At 46.3% G+C, this 26,655-nt stretch overlaps 1 protein-coding gene across 3 annotated transcripts; it reads left to right on the forward strand.

Annotated features, from left to right (window-relative positions):
• Nucleotides 1-1,072: 1,072 nt before the first annotated feature.
• On the forward strand, nucleotides 1,073-20,505 carry LOC120842230 (PRA1 family protein 3). Of its 3 annotated transcripts, XM_042291828.1 has the most exons (6): nucleotides 1,073-1,297; nucleotides 2,238-2,383; nucleotides 10,813-10,884; nucleotides 12,520-12,655; nucleotides 18,927-19,015; nucleotides 20,337-20,505. In XM_042291828.1, exons 1-6 carry the CDS (start codon nucleotides 1,116-1,118, stop codon nucleotides 20,360-20,362), a joined length of 651 nt encoding a protein of 216 aa, XP_042147762.1. In that variant the 5' UTR covers nucleotides 1,073-1,115; the 3' UTR covers nucleotides 20,363-20,505. The 3 variants fall into 3 exon arrangements, with proteins under 3 accessions (XP_042147762.1, XP_040357892.1, XP_042147761.1); XM_040501958.2 differs by lacking the exon at nucleotides 18,927-19,015 and having other exon boundaries at nucleotides 1,093-1,297; XM_042291827.1 differs by lacking the exons at nucleotides 1,073-1,297; nucleotides 2,238-2,383; nucleotides 10,813-10,884; nucleotides 12,520-12,655; nucleotides 20,337-20,505 and adding an exon at nucleotides 15,088-16,569 and having other exon boundaries at nucleotides 18,927-19,018.
• Nucleotides 20,506-26,655: the final 6,150 nt, after the last annotated feature.

Here is a 26,655-nt window from a genome sequence, read left to right on the forward strand (position 1 = left end):
TGGAGATCCGGGTTTTGCGTTATGTGTGGGGTAGCGTAGAGTGGCCGGGACAGTCCCTTTTAGGGGGTCATTTTTGCCGTTCCGCCATTTGGTATCAGTAAAACTAAATGTTCCGTTTTTGTGGGAACTTGCTCGCAAAATAAGTACCAAGCAAGTGTAAGAAAACAATAAATGCTTGCTTCTGACAGTGTATTAGAATGATTTTGAGCAGTGGCGTACCAAGTTGTTTTTGAGTGTGTGTGTGTGTGGGGGGGGGGGGGGAGGGGGGGGGGGGCGGCAAACCAGACCTCTCCCCAGGGCCCGGTGCCCTTGGTATCCCTTGGGCGCTGCCGGACAGTGTTTGCCATGCCCAGTGGTGGCTGTTTCGGAGGGGGGGGGGGGGGGGGGGGGGTTGTACGCCCCCCCCCCCCCCCGCCGTTTTCAGAGTACCGGTTGGTACGCCCATGATTTTGAGATTTTTCTGTGGCTCCACTTGCCAGTAAGTTTTGTTCGCACAGACGTGTGTACGGGGAACTTTCCTATATTACCAAATTCGGTATGCTTAGGTTTTGCTGAATGGGTAAGAAAGGTGCTTGTTCATTCAGTTACTCGATGAAAAGCCCCGGAAAAGTGTGCATTTTCACGGCTCCCAATCTCCTCCTTTTCCTTGATGTCCCGAGCTTTAGAACGCTAAGTTGAACGTTCGTACAGCAATTGTACAGCTCTCCTACCTACTCGTTCGAATGCGAGTGATTAGAGAGTAGGTATATTGCTGAATTACCCAAGCATCAAGGAGAATGCAAGGATTGGTGTTCACGCGCCACACGCGCACGCCTTCCCCGTATAAAAGATTCGAAGTTAAATAACCAAAATAAAGCGTAGGGGAACACGCGTGCAAGATACAATTTGTTTTAGGTATTTGCTTTACAAAAGTTACTACTGCTGACGCCAGCACGTGCGGCGCGTGGAACACCAATCCCTGTTGATTGCTGTGGTTTCCAACCTCGTCATTACAGTGTACTCGTCATATTCGCCACTCGACATTTTCGCTCACGAGACTAATAACAAATTTGCTAATAACGAAACTGAAACGAGGGGGGCGCCTCCGGCGACGCTGGCGACGCACGCAAAACAAGATGGCGAACGAAGTGGAAGTCGCGCCTCTGCGAAGTCTGGACGATTTTATTCTTGAATCGGCAAGGTTTCAGCTGCCAAACGTAAAAGACGTCGAGAGATGGGGAAATCGAGTCGTCAACAATCTGCTCTACTACCAGTCCAACTATTTCGTCCTGGCCATCTTGGTGTTCCTCGGTGTTGGGTGAGTCGCTCCGAGTCTCCACCCTAAATTTAGACGGGTAAACACTTTGCGCCAGGTTTGCCGTCGTCTGTCGATGACCTGGATGTGCAACGCCTTGGTTGCGATAAATAAAAACAAACAAACAATAACCATGAAAACCAAACTTAGCCCAACAATAATAAAATTGCGGACTGTGTCCTGCGGATATGGGCTTCGAGCTCTACGCGTCAACTGACTTTTTGACGCTCTTGGCAGTAGCAGTAATATGTAAACCCAAACGTCTCGTTAGCACTCACTCGAGCCACGGCGCACACGAGAAGCCTCTTTTGTAAAAGAGCTCCGTGTAAGATGTGTGTATAATTATAGGTCGGATGTCACGTATTACGATAAAGAAAAGCGAAGTGGTTAGGGCGCCTTCGTGTGCGAGTTGCTTAGGGTGATGACATCTGACCATTTTGTTTCGAACGCTAATTTTTCCATTTTTTTTCCGGAGCGCGTGAAACAGCGTCTCTTCCACGCGCTCTTGGCGTTGACTGTACTACAGCAGCATTTTGTTTCCGGCGATTTCTTTTTATTTTCCCCGTAAGCGCGTTCTGTCGACGTCGGGTACCACAACGAACGTCATCATCCCAAACAAAGATATTGAGACACCCTAGGTTGAATAGAAACGTAACTATCTTAAGCGCCGACGTGGCTAGAGTCACTGACGGGATGAGAACGGCAGGGCGTGTCTCTCGGATGCCGGGCCTCTAGCACGCTCTCCTTGCCTTCCGTCGTGCTTTGGCTGCGTGTGCACGATCGAGGCTCACGAGACACCGAAGCCTTATCAAAGGTAGGAAGCTCATGCTGGAGGCGGGGCCACTGAAAGACTGCTGTCGTTCTTATTCTGTCGGAGTCTGTAGAAGATTTCCCCCCTTCAGAAGCAAACCTGTCCCTCAACTGTGTCTCTTTGCTCCCCTAGAATACTCCACCCTTCCAAAATGCTGTGTGGAATGCTGGCTGTCACTGTGGCGTTCGGACTCTTCTATTATGTGACCAACTCCCAGACAGCCGCCATGAATCTTAAGCGAAACCACCCCATACTCAGCGGCTTTGTCATCCTTCTGGGTAAGCTGATTTCATGCTTCACCTGTAGCATGCAAAACTTAGAAATCCATTTTGTTCACCAGCAATAGACTACAGTGAAACCCGTTTAGAACGAACCCACGTACAGCGAATTATTGTCGATATCAAACTCACGGAAAATTTAAATAAAAATGCATGTAAAAAGTGCTTTTTATAAAGAACATCGTATTGGCTATATCAAACTTTTTAGCACCCCGGAAAGGCTTCAGAAAACGTGCCAACAATCGTCTTCTAGCCTGTACCCCCCCCCCCCCCCCCCCCCCCCAAAAAAAAAAAGAGGAGGTAAGAAAGATAATTCCAAAAGCTCAAGCTCGAACAAAAATGAGCGAAAGAAGCGATTCAGAAGGGGAGAAAGCTAAAAAAGCACTCAGCACGCACGCACAGAAAAAGAAAAACTCTTCAACCCAAAGCGGTTGCCCATGAAGAGAAGCGATTCAGAAGGGGAAATAAGCTAATATAACAAACTCTGCACGCATGCAAAAAGAAAAAAACTTTCTAGCGTTTTGTTACAAGGCGGAAGCGAAGAGATGAGAAAGAAAGAGAAGCTCTCGCCTTACAACGAATGCATCGTGGAAGTTCATTGTAAATGGTTTTTTCTATATCGAACTGATCGTAACGTTTCCTGTTGTTCGTTATAAACAGGTTTGACTGTACTTCCATAAATCCCTGCATGCTAAACGGCGCGTGTTGCACTCTGGGAACTAGTTGGCCAGGGAGGAGAGTGGCATGGTTTCGGTTTCGATCGACACGTCGACAAGAGATTATACACTGAGCGTTGACCGTAAACGGACGTTATCTTATGTTTTCTGGTCCCGAGAGCGTCGTTTGTGGTCTCTAAACTAACCGAAATGGCCAGACCTCGAAGCTTTAGCAAAAGCCCGAGACGTATAGCTTGTCTTAACGCATGCTTGTTGTATTTTTGTACTTGAGCCCTTCTGTTAGCGTTTCGAGGTGCGTGGACGAGCCAGCGCTGGGAATCTCGACGCTGCGAAGCTCAGGGATCTTGCCTGTGTACGAATCAATAAGTTGTAGCAACCAATAATACATTAAAGGCGCGAATTCTAATACATAGAGCTCGCGCCTTTACATTAGTGTTGTTGATCAGGAAGTTTGTTTTGTGCGTCCATGGACGTAATATAAATTTTTGCAATTACTGATTTTTCTTAATACACCTGAGTACGCGAGGTAAAACTCGGAGTCGCCATTGAAAAGCTTCATTTGAACACACTTCTCATCTCTTATCTATACTGCCCCGCAGCACTGCACGAAGTGAAGTCCCCACCCGCTAGCATTCTACTAATATTCAACATCGCGTATGCACATAGTTACCCTGCAATCATATAGGCACATTCGCACATACAAACCATTTTAAGAAAGCAAAAGTCTAGCACTTGTGTGAAGAATGCCGCACCGTTTGCTGGAAGTGCGCCAGACGGGCATGAACGTGCGCCACACTAATGAAATTATTCAAAGCGCATTTGACGGTAGCTAATGGCCATAATATTTGTTATGTGTTTGCTTTCCTTCTGACTGAATATGCCGAGATAATTTGAGACACAGCGGTCAGGCACAGATCTTGGGCGTCAGTTAAAGCTCGTCCAAAAAGGCTTAGCGAGGAGTAGGGGACGCTTGTTAGGGCCTCCGTCGTAGCTAGCCGATCTCAGCGTTTGCGAAAACTTAATCTTCTATCAGCATAAAATTTGAGTGTGAGATATGTGAGCATGAGGAAGACATCATAGTAACTTTTGTGCAGTAGAGAGGTCGAATTTATTGCGTTTCCTTAAAAGTTCATGCGCCAACGCTGGGCTTGTCTTCAATACTCCTGTGAGGATGTGACTTGCTTTTCACCCAATGAAGTAACAAGAAGCGGACGTTTGGCAAACAAAATACACGTGTAGGGCTGAAGGTGACCAACTTCAGTTGTAGTAGTTTTCTGGTACTAGATGGGATTACTGACATTGAGCTCAAAGATGCATTCGTGGGGTGAGGTGACTAAGCCACGTTTTACTACGTTTGCATACGCACACACAATATCCGGTGTTTCGGGAAACAGGGAAAGTGCCCCGGTCTTTGTTTTGTATCGCTCAAAAATTAGTGTATTGTGCATTCGTAAAAAGCCAGATAATCCAAGACGCAGGCAGCGCGTTCGGTCGCGGCGTGATAGCATGAGATGAAGCTGCTCAGTCGAAATCGAAACTGAGCGGCCAACTAGTTCCCAGAGTACACTGCGTGGTATTTCGCCACGATGGGGTGCGTCGGTTTCGGAAGAAGTCTATTATTGCAAACGAAAAAGTCGGTGTTGGCAAAAGACAATGTGACAACACCAACGGTGGTTCTGTCGATTCTGGATGGATGGATGAATGTTAACTGCTATACCCTTTGTAATGGGCAGCTAGCTTGCACCACCTAGCCTAAGTCTAAAAAGACAACCGTATGATTCCTCCCGCTCTTCTAAGCCTATTTTCTCCCCCTAACTATCACCAGGCAGTCTGGGGCATCACCAGGATGACCTTTGGGGGATTGGGCAACAAAAAACTAAAAACATTGCCTGTTCCCCCCGGCGATGGGGAGTCGCCAATTTTTTTCTGGTCAAATCTTTTCAGCGTTACCCCAGCACCGGACCCATTGGGGGACAGGGTTGAGACTTTGGGCCGAAGCCACTTGGGAGGGAGTCCCAATTTTGCTCAATCCCGCCTGTCGCCAGCTGTGCTAGTTAGTTGTGCATCACTCAGTTTTCGCTAGATAATTTCCACCAATCTTCTAATTGCCTCTTTGTGACTGTATAGGCTCACTCACACTCTTGCAACCGAGTACGACCGAGAGAGACGAGACCTGCTGAAACCTCTTAAAATTTCTTAGGACGAGAGAACAGACTGGCACTCTGGCGCCATCTATGCGGTGACCCTGGAACTGCATTTTACGAAAGCGAAGGTTTTGGGGGATTTCCGAGGTCAAATGTGCATAATATCTATGAGAAAGGCTCGTTTATAACATTGACAAAAAGTTTTCGAGCCTTAAAAGAAAGGATAATGCGCGAGAGGAATAGAAAATATGCCGGACCACCAAGTTTACACTGCTACCCAATGGATGGTGCCTGTGTGCCCTCTCGTTGTAAGAGGTTTCAAGGGACCCAGTTCTAAGAGGCTGCAAGAGTGTGAACGGGCCTTAACCCTTTTCTCTTCTGTCCTTCCATTGTCATAGGCAAAAACCAGGGCCCCAGCCAAATCTGTTACCCCTTCGGGGAGGGCAGAGTGAAGCCCCGTGCACTTCAAGACCAAGTGCTCTAGTGTCCCACTCTCATTATGTCATGCAGCACATAATCTGTCTGTCTCCTGAAATTTAGCCCTATACGTCCTCGTCCTCAAAACTCCCGTTCTCGCCCGAAACAGTAAAGAACTTCCCACTGAATTGTCAAACACATTTTCTTTTCTTATGTCCTGCTTTTGACACCTGTACATTGTTAGAGCTGATTTTTCCTACTTTCTTACCTCCCACATTTTTCTTTCTGCTTCTTTCACTCCTTTTTCCACTAAAGTAATCTGCTCAGCCGCATCACTAGTGTGTAGGTATTTAAATGTAAGCTTTCGTGTTCACTTTGTCCATTTTCTGTTTAAACTTTTCATGTATGAATACTTAAATTTGGTCAACCTTTGTTCACATTTCAACTTCCTAATTTCCTCCCTACACTCAAAAGGCATCCAGCCCATGTCCCCTGCACACCTTCATTTGGTGTCTTTCCATGTACTCCCAGTGCCAACCTGCTTATGCTTCTTAGTCGATTTTCTAATCCTGATTGAACCTCTGATTTCATGCACACTACCCCATTGCCAAAATACAGTCCCATCACTCCTTTCCATATGCCTCTGACCATTTCATATCTATTATAGTTCCATAGTGGCTTGAGCTTTATAATAGATGAATTTCTTTTCCCTTTTCTCATTGTATTCTCCATTTGTTCCTCTAGATATTTCCTTCCCTCATTGAGCCAGACTCCCAGATATTTGTATTTTTCTACATGGTCTGTTACAATGTCTTGTATTGGTCTGTTACAATGTCTTGTATCCTCAGGGGTTCCCTCTTCCCATTGTTAAACATTATTACTCCAGAATTGTCACTACTAAAACTCATGCCCAAGGTTTGTTCCCTTCCTCTCCACATATTCCAGCTAGTTCCTATAATGTATCCTGGTTATCCGTCATAAGAACTATGTTGTCCGCATACATCAGTCCTGGTATTATCTGTACTACATTTCTCCCTCCTTCCATATAACTCGCATCAAAACCTAAGTTGCACTGCTCTAATTTCTTTTCCATTTCACTGAGATATATCATGAAAAGCAGAGGTGGCAGTGGACAGCCCTGCCTGAGCCATCTTTTTATTGCTGCGCGTTGTGTAGTTTTTGCGTCCAATGTTATAACTACCTCATTGTCTGTGTACACCTGCTGTAGAAACCTAACCAAATTGGCATCTAAGTTAAACTCCTTCAGCTGACTCCAGTGTTTTTCATGGCTCACATTATCGTATGCTGCATTGATGTCCAAAAAAGCTAACAATAAATGACTGGTTCTTCATTGCTATTTCTAGAGCCCTGCACGAATAACAGTTTGATCATCCGCAAAATTTGAACCCGCATCCGCCCCTCATTCCGCGCATTCATTTGACATCATGAAATCAAGCATGAATGAAAATTAAAAAAAAAAAAGATAATTTGGATGGTATCTTATGAGCCGTCTACTTACCTTTGTACAACAAACTCTTCATGTCAGAATACGATGAAAATCATTTTATCCTATTCTGTTTTATCATATTTATAAAATAAGCAATCATCCTTTCAGAGGCACTTCACATCTCTGGAAAGATGATTGCAGTTATGAGATCGTCTTGGGAGTCCGTGACACTGACACTCTCTCCAGAAGAGGCGCTCAAAAGGAAGGAAATTTATATTTAGTTTACTTTTTTCTCTGTAAAATCCACTCAAGCAGACACATATTTTATAATCATAAAAATTCAAAGGACAGACTAATAACATTATGTTATTTTAATTAGGCCAAACAATAAAAAAGTGGGAGAGGAAAGGCGCTCACTAGCCGCAACAAAACATTCGTGTATATGTGGTAAGGCGTGAGTACACCACTGGGAAAACATCACGATATTCAATACTGGCAACAATGCCGGTTTTAGTTTTAAACACGAACCCTCAACTGCATGCTCGGAATCATATACTTAAAAACAACTCGGTGCCAACTGTCGAAAAAAGAAAACGCAAACACACGCAACGAAGAACCAACAAGCAAGCCTATCTTATCGCTACTTTAAAAACTGTTTTCTACTACCCCATAAACACACCTGCATCTAAACTAAATACACCAAAAATCACTTAGCTTCGCAGGAGCTCTGGAAAACACATCCTCTTTGTCAGCTGACGAGTCGGATGGATGGATGGATGGATGGATGGATGGATGGATGTTAATGGCTATACCCTTCAAAACGAGTTGCAGCTTGCGCCACCTAGCCTAAGTCTAAAAAGACAAAAACGCGATTCCTCCTGCCCTTTTAGGACCAATTTTTCTCCCCCTAACTATCACCAGGCAGTGTGGGATATCACCAGGATAACCTTTGGGAGATGAGGCAAAAAAAACAAAAAAAAAAAAAAACTAAAAACATCACCCCCCTGCCTCTTCCCCCCGGCGAGGGAGTCGCCAATTTTTGCTCTGGTCAACCTTGTCGGCGTTACCTCAGCACCGGACCCACTAGGAGACAGGGTAGAGACTTTGGGCCGGAGCCACGCGGGAGGGAGTCCCAATTTTCCTCTGTCCCGCCTGTCCCCAGCTGTTCTAGTTAGTTGTACATCATTTAATTTTCCCTAGATAATTTCCACCAATCTTCTAATCGTCTCTTTTTCACTGTAATCCTTTTCTCTTCCGTCCTTCCATCGTCGCCAGTAAAACCCAGGGCCCCAACCAAATCCGTTACCCCCTCAGGGAGAGCAGGGCAAAGCCCCGTGGGCTTCAGAACCAAGTGCTCTAGTTTCTCGCTATCATTATGGCAGGCCGCACATAATGTGTCCATCTCCTGAGATTTTGCCCTATACGTCCTCAAAACTCCTGTTCTTGCCTCGAACAGCAAAGCACTTCCCTGTGAATTGTCAAACAGCTTTTCCTTTCTTATGTCCTGCTTTTGTGGCCTGTACTATCGGGGAAAAATGAAATGCGAACAGAGGAGCGCGTGGCTCGCGGTACAGGCTGCGCCGCCTGGAAGTGAACCTAGGGGCGAGGGTGCGTGGCCTACTTCGATCTGTTCACGCCCCTCGATTGGCGCTTCCCCAGCTTCGCCAGTGCGCCGCTCTGTGCGCTGAAAGCTGTCACCGCTATCTTTGCGTGCTCGGTGAGTGCGGCGAGCTTCTTTGCACCGCACGCGCTGAGCCAGCAAAGATAGCGGTGATAGCTTTCAGCGCACTAAGAGGCACACTGCTGAAGCTTGGGGAGCGCAGAGGGAGGGGCGTGAACACGTCGGAGTAGGCCACGCACCCTCGCTCCTTGGCTCACTTCCAGGCGGCGCAGCGTGTACCGCGAGCCACGCGCTCCTCTGTTCGCATTTCATTTTTCCCCGATAGTACACTGTTAAAGCTGATTTCTCCTGCATTCTCCCCTCCCACATTTTCCTCTCTGCCTCTTTCACCCCCTTTTTCACTGAGGTACTCTGTTCAGCCCCATCACCAGTGTGTAGGTATTTAAATGTAAGCTTTCGGGTTTGGTTTGTCCATTTTGTGTTTAAACTTTTCATGTATAAATACTTGAATACCTTCCGTGCCCACCGCATATCATCCATTTCGGTCAACCTTTGTTCAAATTTCAACTTACTAAATGCCTCCCTGCTCTCAAAAGACGACCATCCCATGTCCCCCTGTACTCATTTGGTGTTTTTCCATGTGCTCCCAGCGCCAATCTGCCTACGCTTCTTTGTCGAATTTCTAGTCCTGATTGAACCTCAGATTTCATGCACAGTACTGCATTGCCAAAAGACAGTCCTGGAACTATCACTCCTTTCCATATACCTCTGACCACCTTATCTCTGTTATAGTTCCATAGTGCCTTGAGCTTCATAATAGATGAATTTCTTTTCCCTTTTCTAATTATATTCTCTTCGTGTTCCTCTAGATATTTCCTTTCCTCATTGAGCCAGACTCCCAGATATTTGTATTTTCCTACATTGTCTATTACAATGTCTTGAATCCTCAGTGGTTCCCTCTTTTCATCGTTAAACACCATTACTCCAGACTTGTCACTACTAAAACTCATGCCCAAGGTGTCCCCTTCCTCTCCACATATTCCAGCGAGTTCCTGTAATGTATCCTGGTTATCTGCCATGAGTGCTATGTCATCTGCATACATCAGTCCTGGTATTACCTGTACTACATTTCTCCCTCCTTCCATATAACTCACATCAAAACCTAAGTTGCACTGCTCTAATTTCTTTTGCATTTTACTGAGATATATAATGAAGAGCAGAGGTGACAGTGGACGGCCCTGCCTGAGTCCTCTTTTTATTGCTGCGGGTTGTGTAGTTTCTGCTTCCCATGTTATCACTACCTTATTTATTGTCTGTGTACACCTGCTGAAGAAACCTAACCAAATTTTTATCTAAATTATACTCCTTCAGCTGACCCCAGAGTTTTTCCTGGTTCACATTATCGTATGCCCGCTTGATGTCAAAATAAGCTAACCATAAGGGAGTTTGGTTCTTCATTGCTATTTCTATACGTTGAGTGGTGACGAACAAGTTATCTTCCAGTCTTCTATCTCTCCGGAGTCCATTTTGGAGCTCGCCCAGTATTTGCATATCTTCTGTCCATTGCTCCATTGTACACTTTACTATCTGCATAACTGATCTGTATAGAATTGAATTGAAGTTGCATTGCAACTCGGGGTTGCCAGCTTAAAATCGGTTTAAAAGAACGCGTGCAACCAAGTTGTAATACAGACATGTCTATCGGCAGAAAACAGAGGAAACTTAAAAGCCCTGGAAATGTTCGGGTATTGTAGGTTGCAGAACGCCGTGAGTGGAAAATTGTGATGCAATGTTACTTTCTTGCTTGCGTTCGTTAACTCGTGTGCTCATAAGGTCCGCACATTTGGCTATATCGGTATCTGTATTGATGATAAGTGAGTAACCAACAAACTGAGGCAGCAAAGACGTGGTTGTAGTGAAACTAAGATTTTCTTAGAGGTGCTGCATTACCCACCTGTCATTGATCTTGGTGGTTTTAGATCTTTCATAGTCGTTCTCTAAATCAGTCTCGGAATTTCCGTACAAAGAAAGTTAAATTCCTCGAAATATTCGAGGAATTTAAGGCCGTAATACCGGTCGAACACCTTTCCGTCGCCCGACGAAAGCTTCTCCGGTTTCTCCAGGCGGATACTTCATAGTTTACATGCTGGGATCCGTCATGGTCTTCCTCTTCGGAATACTGCTGCCCATCATGCGTAAGTAATACTCGTCTTTCTACGGCTACAAATGTCGGCGATGGCGTACGTGACGCGGGCGGGCCGTCGATCAGGAACGTTGGCCTCGTAAATCCACTTTCAACAAACACTAGCTCGTGTAAGCAAAAACTGATTCCTGTTTTACGTTTTATGTAAGCGTAAAGTGTTTATTCGAAACACTAATTAGTAGCCAAAGTAAACAATAAAAAAAAACAATTGCACCTCATTTTTTTAGCTTAAGGCTAATTCACACATCTGTGCTTGAGTGGGCACGAGTGCGTTGCGTTTCCTTCTACTAACCGCTTTTGAGAGATCACACGGACGCACAACCTATTTCAGATCCTCTGATCAGCATATAACTAGACTGAAGGTTTTGCAGTACTATTTGCTAGATCAAAGTTATAACATGTCATATTTAGTCCCATGGCGCAATAATGATGCGCAAAAAAACATACAAGTACAAAAGGCGTACGCGGATCAGGACTGCTCTAGGGATATGCGATATATGGCTCTGGTATACCAGCACCTTCTCTCGTCCTAAGCGGTTGGCAGGAAATGCGAAATTGGCTCGAGCCAACTTCGATAAACAGCCTTTACATTTTTGGAATTGTAAAGCTCATTTTCGAACGAAAATGAGCTTTAATTGCTCATTTTCGAACGAAAGTTCGAAAATGAGTTTGCAGAAACGAGCTATAAACCCGTAAAATGAGAGAAGGAAAAAATATATAAAAGACGTTTACAAATTACTGTAACGCGAAATTAGAGCGCAGCTCTTGAGGAGGAGGAAGAGGGGAGGGTATGCCCTGTCTCTCCCCTCATCCTCCTCCCACAGTTTCCTCCTCTAAATGTAGCTGAAAAATTGACGCCACGTGACCCCAACACCATTTCACTTTCCCCGCTGAATTTAGCGGGGAAAATGGCGTCAGATGACTCGGTGTCACGTCACCTGTAAAGAAATTCAGTTTCTCCGCTAGATTTAGCGAAAGAATTGACGTCACGTGACCTCAACACCAATTCGATTTTCCGCTAAATTTAGCGGGTCGCGTGGCGTCAATAGGGAGTTTTCGTAGACCGCGCTGCCCCCTCCGCTAAGCGTTCCGCAACGAAGAAGTTGCTACTGCGCCTGCGCGCCGATAGCCTTGACTGTGGAGTTCCCGCTATCGTAGCGGTTGCGGAGGGCCTTGCGGGACGACGAAAACGATCTACGAAAACTCCCTAATAGGGAGTTTTCGTAGACCGCGTTAACCGCGTTTCCCCCTCCGCTAAGCCCTCCGCAATGAAGAAGCCGCTACTGCGCCTGCGCGCCGATGGCCTTGACTGTAGAGCTCCGGGTGCCGTAGCGGGTTGCAAAGAGCGTTGCGGGACGGCGAAAACGATCTACGATAACTCCCTAACTTTCCCGCTGAATTTAGCGGAGAAACTGAATTTGTCCGCTAAATCTAGCGGAGAAACTGAATTTCCCAGCTAAACTTAGCGGGGAATTCAATTGTTGAGGTCAAATGACGTACATTTTTCCGCTAAATTTAGCGCGGTTACGCCGACGCCGCGAAACACAAAAACGGGCGCCTAAAAACTGCGCTTAAAAAAAAAAAAAAAAAAAAAAAAAAAACACCGACGAGTTGATTACTTTTGCAGTGGTGTTCATCCACTCCTCGATGAGACTGCGCAACATCAAGAACAAACTGACCAACAAGATTGAGACCATCGGGCTCAAGAGGACCCCCATGGGCCTGTTTTTCGAAGCGCTGGGCCAGGAGCAGGAAGTGGGATCGTAAGTGTTCGTCCCGCCGGTCGCCCCCTCGGTGGGACCGCAGGAAGCCGCCGCCCCCCCTCCCCGACGGACCGCTAACATCACGAGATGTTGCCGAGGCCAGGACCCCGGCCTCCCGAGCCCGCGAGCCCTCCCCCGGGCGGAGCCGTAGTCGTAGTGCGGCCAAAACCTGGTTGGTGTCGAGAACTCTGGGGTCCTGCAGAGGGCGGATACGGAACTGAGGAAGGAAGGCTCGAACGGGGATGCTCTGCGAGTTAACTTACCTGGGGCTCCAAACTCGTCAAACACAAGGTTGGAACAGAAAGTTCGCGGAGCGCGAAGTCATCGTCGTGATGGTCCAGTCGGAGCGCTCCGTCAACCTCGGCCCCAACTTTGTGTTTGACGAGTTTAGAGCCGTCCGACGCGAAGGGAAAGGCAGACATTTTTAGCTGTTTGGAAGGGAACATTCCGATCCCCTTTACTGATTTCGAAGGATTTTGTTTCAGTCGAACTTCTTGGCTTTCAGGCATTTTGGGATAAACGTAACTTTTACTTTTTTTTTGTTTCCTCTTTTTGTTTTTGTTTTTCTTGGCAGACAACAAAATTTTGGTCAAGAAATTATTGACGGGTTTCTGATTTAGGTTTAATGGGCTCTGTGTGTGTACATTTAACCTATTGTTGGTGACGGGTAAAGTGTTCAGGGTGAGGGAACAGAAGGCTGGGTAGGAGGAAGCAGGTGGAATTCTGGAGAGAGGGGGGAGGTTTCCTCCTCTCCAGCAATCTATCTGCTTCCTCCTCCCCAGCCTTCCTTTTCCTTGCCCTGGACTCTTAACCTGTCGCCGACTATAGTTGATTCTTTTCATATTTATTTAATTTATCCTTTTTCTTTCTTCCTGTCACCTTGCTTCGCATATTTCGAAGAAATGTAGTATGTGAATTTTTCACAAAACTTGGATTCCTTAGCGAAGAGACGTTGGAATTTATGGCTCCTCATTGGTGCAGGGAGAAAAGATTATTTTTTTAGGTATTATTATTTTTTTTTAATTAATCCGGCTGGATTAGATAATCACAATCAAAGTGACATGTCATGGAGATGTGCGAAAACTGTGGCCACTGGTCATCAGCTGGGATAATGCTAGATTACTTGGAGGGAAAACAGTGAAGTGTACTTTTTGTTCCTTATTTATTTATGTTGCTGAGAATATTTGCTCATCTCTGTGTCAGTAATGCTGCGGTCAGCTCCGCACCGTGAACCAGTAGTACTGGTTGATGGAGCTTGAATGTTTGTGAGAGCTTGAATATTTGCAACATCATTTGTACCGAAGAGCAAAATGAGCCCCAATTTATTTTATTTTTGAGGTCGTTATGTTTTCTCAATCAGTTAAGATATTATAATAATAGTTTGCAACTTGTTACTTCTTCAGACTTAGCTTTATTGTTGTTGTCATTTGCCTCATGTCTCTTTGGAGTCTTCCACATTGTCTGGACCTCCAACACATCCAGTTAAATATGCGGTACCTACGTACATTGCACATCTCTAAAGTTGGGCAATCTTGTAGAGGACCTTGCAGTATTCATTAAAAGTTGTGTCACACAACTCGTTTTCGTGATTCGTTTTGGAGAAATCTGCGGGATCAGCCTTTTTAAGATATTTGCCATTTAAAACTTTCTAAATATATTTTTTTTATTTTTTTATTGGGACTTTGATTGTGTGTGTGCACGTTTGCTTCAGTCTAAACGCATGCTTGCTTACCCAGAGCTTTTTTTCTTTTTCCTAAGCCGAGAGGTGAAGCGATGGTTCGGCGAACGTTAGTAGTAACTAGGTACAGATGGTCGCATCTCGCCGACTAATTTGTCTGTCAAGACGAACAACGCCGCTGCACAGCTTGCGCTGCCTGCTTTTTGTCGCACTCACGGCGCTGGAAATTGCATTTTCGGACAATCGGTCCGTGTCTCCCGAACACGACGCTGAGGAGAGACGTCGAAACGCCAGCTTGCGTACGGAAACACCGCAAGCCATACCTTCGCGTGCATCGCCGAACCTGAATTACGTTAGGCGACGGTGCAAGCAGGGTCCACATCTGTGACTGTTCTTACAAGTCCCCGCGGGATCCTTAGTCCCCCTCATAACTACAACAACAACAACAAATGGATTTTGTCTCGGTGGCGACAAAAAACACCCAGCCGTTCGCGGTGTTTTGTGCCAGGAAAGCACGGGCGAGTATGGATTGTAACGATTGTGGCGCCGAAGGCTGGGAGGTCTCCGTTTTCTATTTCTTGTAGCGTTCGAGACGACGTTCAAAAAGAATACGAAGGTAGAGATAATGGTTTCCGACTGTCACCCGAAGATGTTTGCCTGCCGGCGAGCGGAGCATGTGGCATCAGTTTACCGTGCTTTTACGGTTCTTGGCAGGCCACCTTTTTTTTTTTTTTTTTACGGTTCTTGGCAGGCCACCTTTTTTTTTTTTTTTTTCGTGAGCCGGGCGAGCAGACGACACGCGCGACGACGTAGGCACGTGTTTCGTCGCTGATTGGCTAGCTTTTTCGAACTCTCGCCCAATGGCGCTAGCTCAGCGAGCTACATTTGTTCGGCGAGGGGAAATGGCGGCTCTTTTTCAAATCTGTACTTTTTTTTTTTATTTTATTATTATTTTTCCGCTGGTGAGGCTGCTTTGGCGTTGTTGGTGGAATGAAGAAACGCTCGCGCGCGCGCTCTCTCTTCAAAGTCCGTCTGCTGCAATTGATGCGTTGGAAGCTACACGAACTTTTTTGTTGTTGGAGAGACCGCGGGCAGACCCCCTTTCTCCTCTTTTTGCCGCCACGGAAGAGCTACAGCGAAGCTGGGGCACGTCCGTCCAATAAGCAACTCCAGCCAAACATTTCTTCTTCCGAGAGGCGCAGACTTTATAATTAGATACCCTCCCCCCTTCCACTTCCACCCCTCCCCAAAAGCCCCAAAAGTAAGCAACCCGTGCCCCCCTCCCCCTACACTCCTTTTGCATAGCTCCAGAGGGACAAAGTTCAATTCGGCTTTTCTTCGCATCGTTATTTCTTTTGCTCTCTCTTGTCGTCGGCGTATTTGTTCACGCCTACTCGTCCGGCTATGCGAGAGAAAACACGCTCGCGTAAAGTACAAAAACACAACAAAAAACAGCGGAAGATCGGAGGATGCTCTAGCATCCAGACTAGCTGCGAAGCGAGCGGTGGAGCAAGCAGATCTCATCCGTCCTGGGCATCACGTGCCATGTTCTCCGAGTCGGACCTCCACAACCCTAGCCTGGACGCTCAAGTCGCGGCGGCCGTGGCCTACCAGAACATCCGCGACCACGGCCTGATGCGGCGCCCTCCGTACCACCTTCACCATCACCACGACGTGGCCAACCCGCCCTTCTACCAATTTGAAGACGTCCCGTTGCCCTGCTCCGCTGGAGTGTACGAACACTGCGGCATCGTCGAGCCGGCGACTGCTGCGGCGGCGGCCTACCTGTACAACCCGACGTCGATGGTGTACGACTACGGCAGCAGCTGTCCCGACTGCTGTGACCGGGAACTGGCCCTGTCGGACGCCGCCAAGTCGTCCGGAGACGACGCTACCTGTCCTGGCCGCAGACCGACGCGCAAGCGTAGCCTGTCCCAGGCCGAGCTGGAGCGTCGGAGGTCGCTGGCGAACCACCAGGAGAGGCGACGGATGCATCGACTCAACTCTGCCCTGGATCGGCTGAGGAGTGCCATCCCGTTGAGACTTCAGAGCGGCGGCGGCGGTGCTTCTAACTCGAGCAGTCCAAGTTCCAGGAGACTTTCGAAGATAAAGACTCTGAAGATGGCCATCAGCTACATCGGGGAGTTGCAGACGGTGCTGGGAGTCGCCGCCGCGGGTTCGGGACGGTGTTGGAACTGACGACGTGTGCTTCGGCGCAGGTCGATTGAGTCGATACGTGAGTCGAATCATCGCGCTGTGTTTGGACTCTGGAACACCAGCTTCTGGGCTGATGGCGATTTCGCTTTAGTAAGTTGGCTGCGGCAGTGTCGCGTCTGCAAACCTCAGCTTAAAAAAAAAAAAAAAAAAAAAAAACTATAGTAACTTTTTTTTTTTTTTTTTTTTCTGCTTTAGATTTTGTTCAAGACTATAGACGAGGTTTTCGGGACGTTCGGTGCACGCGTTGACGTTGAGAGTGAAAGGAGGAAGGGTTAGGTAATTTAATGCTTCGCGCATTTTGTTTCGTTTTGGAACTCGAACTTTACCTTATGGAAAAGAATACTCCCTTGTACGACCGAACAGAGTTGTCTTCGGTAGTGCTTTTAAACACCAATAAACGATTTTTATTATTATTGGAAGGTTCGTCTGCTTGCGTTTCATTTAATCGCCGCGCCAGTGCAGTGTGCCTATTTTCGGGGCTTTTCGTGTACACCTTTGGTCGATTTTAGAATAATCGACGCTGGTCTTGGAACGACCTCAACGTTAGCGTGCGACGCACGTTTCGTGTCATACAGCACGCCATGCATGTTGCCTCCAATACTACAACTCGTGCTTGGCTGCGCTTTTAGGGGTGTATCGGCGACTTATCTTTGATTTGACGGCGGCTGCCCACCATCTGTCAAAAATTGATCGCGGCTTGAATGCTTAGATGTTGGCTTTTGTTAGCTCGGAACTGTGGTGTTTATCTGGGGAATTCGAACTTGAAGCGAATTTCTTCATTCTAACACAATATAGAACAGGGGTTTTCAAACCCTTGCCCGAGAGTCTTTGTGCCTTTATTGTCCTTGTTTTGTTTGCGCTTTTTAACCTTTTAAATTAGAAAAAGAAAAAGCGATTGGCTACATTAATTAAAGGGGGAATTGTAATTCGGATGACCAGACGTCTCGGTATGGCCAAGACAATCCAAGCCTCGTGACCCGTTTCCGTGCAGAGTCGCGAGATCAGTGCTAAGCGAGTGAAGGAAACCAAAAAGAATGTTTACTTGTTACACAGGCGTACTTTTCTAAAAAAATAAAGATATACTATGAAGTCACTACCCCATAGAGTACAATCCTGAGCTCTTTTTGTGGTTACATGTGCCAATAGATTTTGTTCGCACAGACGTGTGGGCGGGAGACTTTCTTTTATTACTGAAGTTGGCACCTTTTGAACTCCGGAAAAGGTGCGTTTTTACGTTGAAGTTGGCGGAGCTTTTCTCTCTGCCTCGCTTGCCCGCTCACCGATGTCCCGTTTTTTTTATCTGAGGATTAATATGGTCACCCGAGTTAAAATAGAACAGGGGTTTTCAAACCGTTGCCCGAGGGTACTTGAACAGGGCGTAGGGATGCACTCAACTTTATTTTCGTAATAACGGCTAATCCGTTTCTCTTTTCTTTTCCTTTAATTATTGATATTACGTAGTACCTTTGCTAATCAGTCGCCTTCGTTGTTGCAGCGTTGGACAAGGCCCCCAATCGCGGGCTTGCACATTCCCTCAGCCCGTTTTGTTAGCTACATGTTGGGTCACTCACGCACGTCAAATGTAGGCTTTTATTTTTTGTTTGCAATGCAACTTATTAAAATGAAATACCAAGAAAATGTTTTTTTTTTATTGCACGTTTCATATTTTAGTTTTTAACGGGTGTGAGCTGATTATTTTGGATGCCCTACACACGTCGCGAAGGAGGTCTCCCCTCTGGCATATCGGTCGTAGCGCTCATTTGGACCGGCTAGCGGTATGCCTTGCCCCCATGAATGTACGGTAAGCAGAGAACGTAAAAGGCACCGTAAAGCGGTTAGAGTCAGTGGCGTAGCCAGAAATGTTTTTCGGAGGTGGGGGGCTGAAGTGGCTAGGATGTCCATTACTTGGGGTGCAGAGAGGGGGGGGAGCCCCCCCCCCCCCCCCCCCCCCCCCCTTCAATCCTTCTTGGCTACTCCCCTGGTTAGAGTATACACTGCAGTGCTTGTTTTAATTATGAAGGTTGATTGGACAAATTGATACGCTCGGCAGCGAGTTTTAGCAGACCACTTTGCAAGCAGTTGATTGTCCGCAATCCGTTTTGCAGACACTCGATCGTCTGCAATCTGCGTTGCAGACATTTGATTGTGCGTAGTCCGCTTCGCTGACATTCGTTCGTCTGCAGTCCGATTCGCAGACGGTCGATCGTATGCAAAAATGGTTGCGTCTTCGAGTCTCCCGACTTGCAAGAATGATAAATAATACAGCCTGTCGCCGAAGCGTCGTCCAGGCTGTTGCTGGGCTTCGCCGAGGACGTCTGTGGGAAAGGTTCCCGCTGCTCTAACCCCTGCCTTCTCCTCCCATGACCGCCGTTTCAGTCGCAGTGCCGGATTCGTTTCGTCGGCGGCACAGGCCAGCGGAGAGCTGGCAGACAAGCTCGAAGACAAGATCAACCAAATCGGACAGCGTAGGTCAAGAAAACAAGTTTAGAACGGGCAGTCAGGAAAATGGTCGGCCACGTCTGGCCTGGGCGCCTATTTCCCCTTCGCGGTGTGAATGAGTTTGAACAACCGTTGTCGCTAGCAGACGACAACTAACGTATCTGCCGACTCCGCGCCATAACCGCAGCATGCCAGTTTGTACTTTGCGTTAATGGTATGCAGCACGGGCACCCAGCACTATGCGCACTAACGGAATCTTCGTGCGCGGGCTTCGTTCCCCCCAGAACCACTAATCGAAGCAACGCTTTTGAGTGACGACACGTCAGCCTTTGGGGTGATTAAAATCATAGTTGCCAATTATTGTAAACATATTTTTTTATTATTTTCAACTCCGCCCGCTTTGCACTAAGCACCAGAATGGCGGCGTCCTCAAGATAGTCGGGGAACGAAGTGGCGATTACTGTACGCGTAGTTATATTTAGTGGCCTTAGTTTCCACGTATGGGTCAACTCGTTATCGATCGCGCTGACCGGGGTTACGTATGGCTAGATTTAACCCGCTTGATATAAATCGCGAAGGTCAGCTTTGCACGCGCTGTAATTTACCATGAAAGTGGGGCTAAGTGGTAGATTTGTTTTGGGAAAATATCGAAGGAGACATCGATCTGCCTCAATCAGGAGCAAACGTCCTCGTGGTTAACATACTTTTATTTTTTTTTTTTTTGAAGGGTTAGCGCTTTATTGAAGCATTGGGAACTCTTGATTTTTGGTCTGTAACCTCTACAATAAATTTTTACATAAAAAAAGCAAAGGAATTCACTAGCTTTCGTGGTCGATTACAGTCCTTGTGGCATATTTTATCGATTTATATAAAGTGGGTTAGATATATTGACCCACTTCATACCTTCGTTGCAAAACGAACTTTCAGCAATCTTTTTTTTTTTTTTTTGTGGACTGGAGATTGCGGGAGAAAAACTATGAATAGCTAGGCCATTGTTATGGGGCATTCCCTTTTGGAGCGATCTTCAAGCGCTCCATTCTCGCGCCTTTAGTGCGGTCTAATTCGAGCGCTTGAACGCGCAAGAAGATTCCAACAACAACAAAAAAAAAAAAAAGAATTCTCCATTAGTAGCACGTCGTTTACATGCGAACGTAGACGCTATAACACGAGCTCACGGCTTTCAGCATCCTAGCCAAGCACGCGCGCTCGTGCTTACATTGTGCGCGTCACGCACACGTCGGGTGTATCGCGCATGTATTTCCGGGAGATAGAAGAGAATGGTCGATAGTTACATTGGTGTTTCGGTGTTGGTTTGTGCGTGAAAGCGTCTTTTCTTTCTCTTCCAAGGTATGAGGATTAGCCGAAACCGGTGACACGGTTAATGGCGCCTCTGCGTCTTCCACCGGCCGAGCGGATGCAGCCTCCCGCAAGTTCTCTCAGAGATCTGACTCCCGCGCTTTTTTCAATAACGATTCTTGTACACGAGCAACGAATAAAACACGTAGAATGTGCGAAAGTTGCGGTCTTTCGTCTTCGTTCCGAGACCCCGTGGGGTACACTCACGCGGAGTTGATTGTACCCTTGCAGGACCCAGGGAATTTGGGCTTAGCCTCACCTCTGCCCGTTTCCATCTGGGTGAGCCTTGTGCCGGCGAGCGGTCTCGTGGAACACGACCCCTGCTGTAGCGGTCGTACTGCACTGGCTGAATTTCTCGGCGCGTAACAATGTCGCCATACTCTTGCAAACTAAACTCGCATTGTCTGAGCACCAAACGATTAATTTGTTGTTGAGTGTACCCTTTTCAAATTCAACAATTTTGGAAATATAAAAAAAAAAAAACGATTTTGTTTCATTTAGGCGCGGTTCTTGGAACTATACTTATATGTGATAGCGCGAAAAAAACGAAGTGTTTAGCGTTACGTCCGACGTAACCCAAGTTACGTCCAAATATCCGCCTTCCCTAGGTTTACGGGGGAGAGAGAGGAGGGCCGGGGGGGGGGGGGGGGAGGGTTAGGTATACGCGTTTCAGTACTCCGTCCGGACGTAACGCTAGCCACAGCGTATAAAAGATGCTGACGACAATTTGGGGGGTCACTTTCAAAGTGCTGTGCCCCTCGGATGTCGTCTCTGCGAGGAGTTTTATTTAGGCGGATCACTATGGACAGTGACTATTTAATTATAAAATGGAACGTCTTTGCAATGAGACATTCCCTTATCGTAGACGCATTACCTTATCGCCTGCTCCCTCTCCCTTTTTTTCTTTTGTTTTTCTTCTGTTTTGACCATTTTCTCCGCTTTTCTAAGCCCTTAAATTGCAACCCTGTTGATTCTTGTTTGTTGTTGTTTAGCTCACAATTACAAAAAATTCGAACGCACAGGAACTTTCAGACCTCACACGATGTGACTCGGTCACTTGCGGTTCCCTCCAGTCTAGGAGAAAGACATCGGCAGCGACCTTCGTTTATTTAATAGTATTATTTAATATACCACAAAGTGCCCTGACGGCATTGTATTGGGGGGGGGGGGGGGGGGAAGAGAGAGAGAGATACAAATATTGCAACAAAAAAAAAAAAAGGGCAAAGAAGCATTTGACGCACGTAGCGTAATATACATATTAAAAAAAAAAAAAAAAGTTGTGCTTATGCGCAAAAAGTCGCCTATATTATATAACACTCCTAAAAATATCCTATTTCCACATACAGCATTGAGAAAAAAAATAATAATGGTAGCGTCAAGAGACATAAATATAACAATTCACAAGCTGATTTGAATTTTATTTTATCCGGATCTTCCACATTCGGGGGCAATGCGTTCCAGTCTGAAATGGCAAGCTATAGCGGGGAGTTGCGGAATTGACTACTAGTACGACTGCTGGATAAGCGAATGTTACGAGAATGATCGTATCTAATCGTATCTAAGAAAGATTCAATCAGCGGCAAGTAGTAACCGCTCTTTTTTTTTTTTTTTTGGGGGGGGGGGGGGGGGGGGGGGTGCGGGTGCGCGCGCTCATTAAAATAATAAAGGTTACGAATTAATGCGAGACGGAAACTTTTACGGCTAGTGTCTAATGAAGGTAAGTTAGCTGTCAGCATTATAGTGCTGGCACGCTGGTGTATGATGAGTAGTCTTTAATTAGAGGGCGCGCTCCTTTATTGTCTATTCTTTCTAATGTAGTGATAACATAATCCTAGCATGGGGCCCATATATGACGCTGGCGTGCTCAAGTTGTGATCTGGCGAATAATTTAAAAGCAAGTAGTCGAATTTTGGGAGGTATAGATACAATTGTCTGCTGAACCCGAATGATCTACTTCCCTTGTTTACAATATTAATCAATGTAATCTTGCCAACTAAATACCAAAATATTTATTTTTGCTTACTTTTTATAGAGTTCACTATAAAAATGAAATTCATTGCGTTTTTGTTTCGTGTTGTTTGTTGACAGAGACATTTGGTTCTATCTACTTTGATGCGCACCTGCCACTTCCTACACCACGCAGCTCACTCTGCGGTATCGCGGTGTCATTTATGTTTACGTTCTTCCTATACAGCTCACAATCGTCTGCGTTGAGCTTAATTGATGAAGCTATGTTGACAGGAAGGCCACTGATATGAAGCAGAAAGAGTAGAGTGCTCTGTCCAGAGCCCTGGGGCACGCCGGATATCACCCCGTACTCCTCGATAAATGAGCAGATTTCGTTATATTCATTGGGAATTCCCAATCCAGAGTGAAATTAAGGGGTCGATCGATGTTCGGCATTTCAAGTTGATGTAACAGCAGTTTGTGAAGCACACAGCCAAGGGCCTTCACGTTTCAGAGAACGGGTACGTTTTATGGAAGCACGGTTTAGAGAGAGCGAAGCCTCAGTTTTGAGAAACGCCGTTCATCGAAAAGGGGACGCTGTGTAAAAGAGGCTTTCCTACTTTGCGCGTGTATCTCTAAGGCGCATATTGACCCGCCACCCCACCCTCCCTCCCTCCCTTCCTAGTCTGCGGCGGCTCATTGCAAAAATGTTAACTCACTTGACCTAAGGCCTTAACTTGACCCACCCGTGCACGCCGCTTCGCGGCGGACGAATTCGCTAAATTCGTCGTGTCCCTGTAATCTGTACGTGTTCTACCATAGCTGGACCAATCATTTACAGGGAAGGTCTAGTGACTTGCGCCTTTGACGCTCTTTGATACCTCGTAGCGTCGGTTGCGTCTTACCTTGAGCTGAAACGAAGTATAGTTCAAAAAGTTGAGTTGCACGTGATTTTCTTTTTAAGATACGTTGCGCTTAAAAAAATAATACCATTATCCAATAAAAAAATAATATCCATGCAGTAGAAAATTAATAATGTGACTGTAAATTATATTCCAATACGTCACGTGATCGAGACAGAAATTCACTTTCACTTCTAAATTTAGCGGGAGGAATGCACGGACGAAAGGGCACATTTCCGGGATTAGGTTGTCCCGTTACAATAATGTTCCTTGCGTAAAAAAAAAAAAAAAAAAAAAAAAAGTTTGAACGCAGCCGGATGGCTCTTCTCTCAAACGTCCATAAGAAGATGCGTGTCTGGTTCCTGATTTGTTCTCCCCCCTTTTCACTGCGAAAAGAAGAAGAGCATCGCGAGTCTTAAAGTCCAGGGTGCTTTGCAAGCCAGACGAGTCGAGGAGGTTTTCAGGGTTGGTTCTGTTGGATGCGAACCTCGGGTCGTGTCTGCGTCGCCGACGAGCGAGCAGCCAGAAAGGAAGGAGAGAATGTCGGCGCTTGGAGAGTCTCGTGTTTCGGCGAGACGTGCCTGGGCGCCTGGGCTGCCCGGAACGTGACCTGAAGCGTAACCTAAGGCCTACCTAACCCCCTCCTCTCGCCAGCGAACCCGAGATCGCTTTGGCCAGCGAGGCCTTCTCTATGGCACAACGGTTTCACGATATGCCGTTCGGCGACGAGAAGACTGAACGAACAAGGTGTACAAGAGGAGAAACTGTGCACAGCGGTAAACCGAGATAGGCAAGAGGTCGGCGTTAGCATGTGATTGCGAAAAGTTTTGAAGGTTGTCTTTAAAAAGTCAACCACTCAAACCAATTTCTTTCTTTTTTTTTTCTTTTTTTTTTTGAGCGAAACGAAAGGCGAGAACACATGTACGAAAAATCTTGCGGAAATCGCACTATTGTTGAAACAGAAATTCCAGTACCATTAAGAAACAAATGGGAAAAAAAAGAGGAACCGGGGCCTGGTATTTACTTGCACGACAATCTTTATTATTATTGCCTTTTTTATATATATATATATAGCATAAAGCCATCCGTGAGGTTACAGCAGGTAGGTATACAGGTTATTATCAAGAAAACCACTAACATTCGCTGTATTTATAGCATTCGTGGACGAACAGTTCCATTCGTCGATCCACATATAACAAAACAAAAAGAAAAGAGTTCCCAAAACAGTTATGAAGTGATGCGGGATAATACATTTGTTGTGTTAAGGTGAGAGCGGCAGGGAGGAGCTTCGATTCTCCCTCCAGCGCGGGCTTCCTACCTTCGGCAATGCTTCGGCGTCTCGTGCATCTCGAGCGCGCGTCCAAAGCACGACGGAAGGCGTGCTGGACACCGTGCGTTTGAAAGACACGCCCCCACCGTTCTCAAAAAAAAAACAAAAAACGTCAAATTGGACGTTTCGTGATTATACAGCGTAAGGTCGGTCTGCCAGGATGAGGCGACACTCTTTTACACTGTAGATGAGCAATTTTGTTTTATGGGCAGGCTATTTGCATTCGACTTCAGTAAGGAGACACCCAAAGCACCGAAAACAACAAATAGGAAGACGAAGTATGAACACGAGGTGCACGTTGTTTTACTTCGTTCGGTCCCGTTTTTTTTTTTTTCGGCACTTTATACTTTTTAAGTACATCTAACGAAAACACTTTTACCCCAGCAACGATGTCAATGACCACAGCGTCGCTGTGTAACCATATGCAGCGGCACACATTAAAGGACCCGAGTAATTTAAAAAAAACACTATTCAAAGCAGCAAAAAAAAAAAAAAATCTTTTTGAGCAGGTTTTTTTTTTGTTTTCATGTGTTCCGCTATGATTCCCTACTCCTGCGCAACCACCCAATCCGTGTTTTCGGTATATACCGATCAGCGAAAAAGTCGAGCTTCACGGGACGAAAATCCTTTTCTCTAGCTTCATTCTGTGTAGACTGGGATCACAGTCTCCACCGAACTGTCAGCGAGGTTACTTCTTCGAGAATTACGCCCGACCTTACCCGTTCCCTTCTTTCGATGGCACCGGAACATTTTCGTATTAGGGAGTTTTCGTAGGTCGCTCCCGCCGTCCTGCAACGCTCTCCGCAACTCGCTGCGATACCAAGAATTCTACAGTCAAGGTCATCGGCTCGCAGGCGCAGTACAGGCTTGTTCGTAGCGGAGGGCTCAACGGAGGGGAAAACGCGGCCTTATAGGGAAAACTCCCTATTATAGGCCGCTTTCCGCCCTCAAACCATCCGCAATACTGCGTCTGCGTGCAGCTAGCTAGCCTTGACTGAAGAAACTCCGATCTCGTAGCGAGTTGCGGAGAGCGTTGCGGGACCGCGGAAGCGATCTACGAAAACTCCGTATTATTCGGCCGAAGACTGGGACGTACCCCCATTGCAGGTAATCAAATTACTTGTAATCGTTTACTTTTTGAAGCAATTTTACGATCATTTGATTTCACTGACTAGGAAGTAATCACAGCACTAATCTGATTACTTTTGGAAGTACTAAAGTTACTCGTAACCGTTTCTTTTTTTCCCCTCCGCTTCTTAAACGCGCCGTTTGTTTGTACAAGTTTCCTTACCCAGGAATCTTTCGAACCAGAACTCCAACAGAAGATGCTTTACCAAAATTGGTGGATTAAGAAGTTAAGCAGTTCATAATTTGGATATTCTAACCCAATAATGAAGAGTACGTTTCCAAACCGGCAGTAATCAAGTAATCTTGTAATCGATTCCTTTTTCTTTTTTTCGAGTAACATGTACAAGACTGGTCACTCGCTTATGTCTTCTCGCAAGGTTGGGGAATTTCATGCCCGTGCCTCGCTTTCTTCAGCTTTGTCCCATTCAATAAATACCGATGTTTTTTGTTTGTCCGAAACCGAAAGTTTCAAACCGAAAAACACCGAATCTACGGGAAAAAAAGAAATAGACCCCTCCCCGAGTTCTTAGTTGGGACAAGTAGAAGAGTGGACAGAACAAGCGCGAAAGAAGCTGTGTTCGATATGTTTAACCAGCTAGGCCGTCAACTCATAATGTTAGGTTTATTTTATAATGTTAAATATACTTAAAATGGCTGCAAAATAAAGTCGTCATAAAATTTACCGAGTTCCAACGCGCGCGCGCGCGCGTGCACCGTATCTCGCGGTGACCGGGTGCTTTTCTCCCAGTGGCGCGATTGTACTTGTGCGGCGAAGCGAGGCACACAAGATCGCGGTGTCTGCTTTGCGGGTGTCGTTTTTCCGTAGTGCACCGACGCTCAAGGAGAAGCGCACTCAACGGAGGCGATTTCGATCGCGCGTTTGCAAACCTACTTTCGCGGCTTCGTCTTTAGATCGCCAGACGCTGTGAAGACCTGATTCGCTCGAGAAGGCTCGGTGAGCGAACCCGCCGCCACAGCTTCCCGTTCTAGCCGCTATGGTGCC

The sequence above is a fragment of the Ixodes scapularis genome, unplaced genomic scaffold (genome assembly GCF_016920785.2).
Source record: "Ixodes scapularis isolate PalLabHiFi unplaced genomic scaffold, ASM1692078v2 PGA_scaffold2__306_contigs__length_199485367, whole genome shotgun sequence".
Lineage (NCBI taxonomy): Eukaryota > Metazoa > Arthropoda > Arachnida > Ixodida > Ixodidae > Ixodes > Ixodes scapularis.

Excerpts from the sequence above, each read along its gene's own strand:
- LOC120842230 (XM_042291827.1), top strand. The coding sequence starts at position 15,738 with ATGCGAGAGAAAACACGCTCGCGTAAAGTACAAAAACACAACAAAAAA.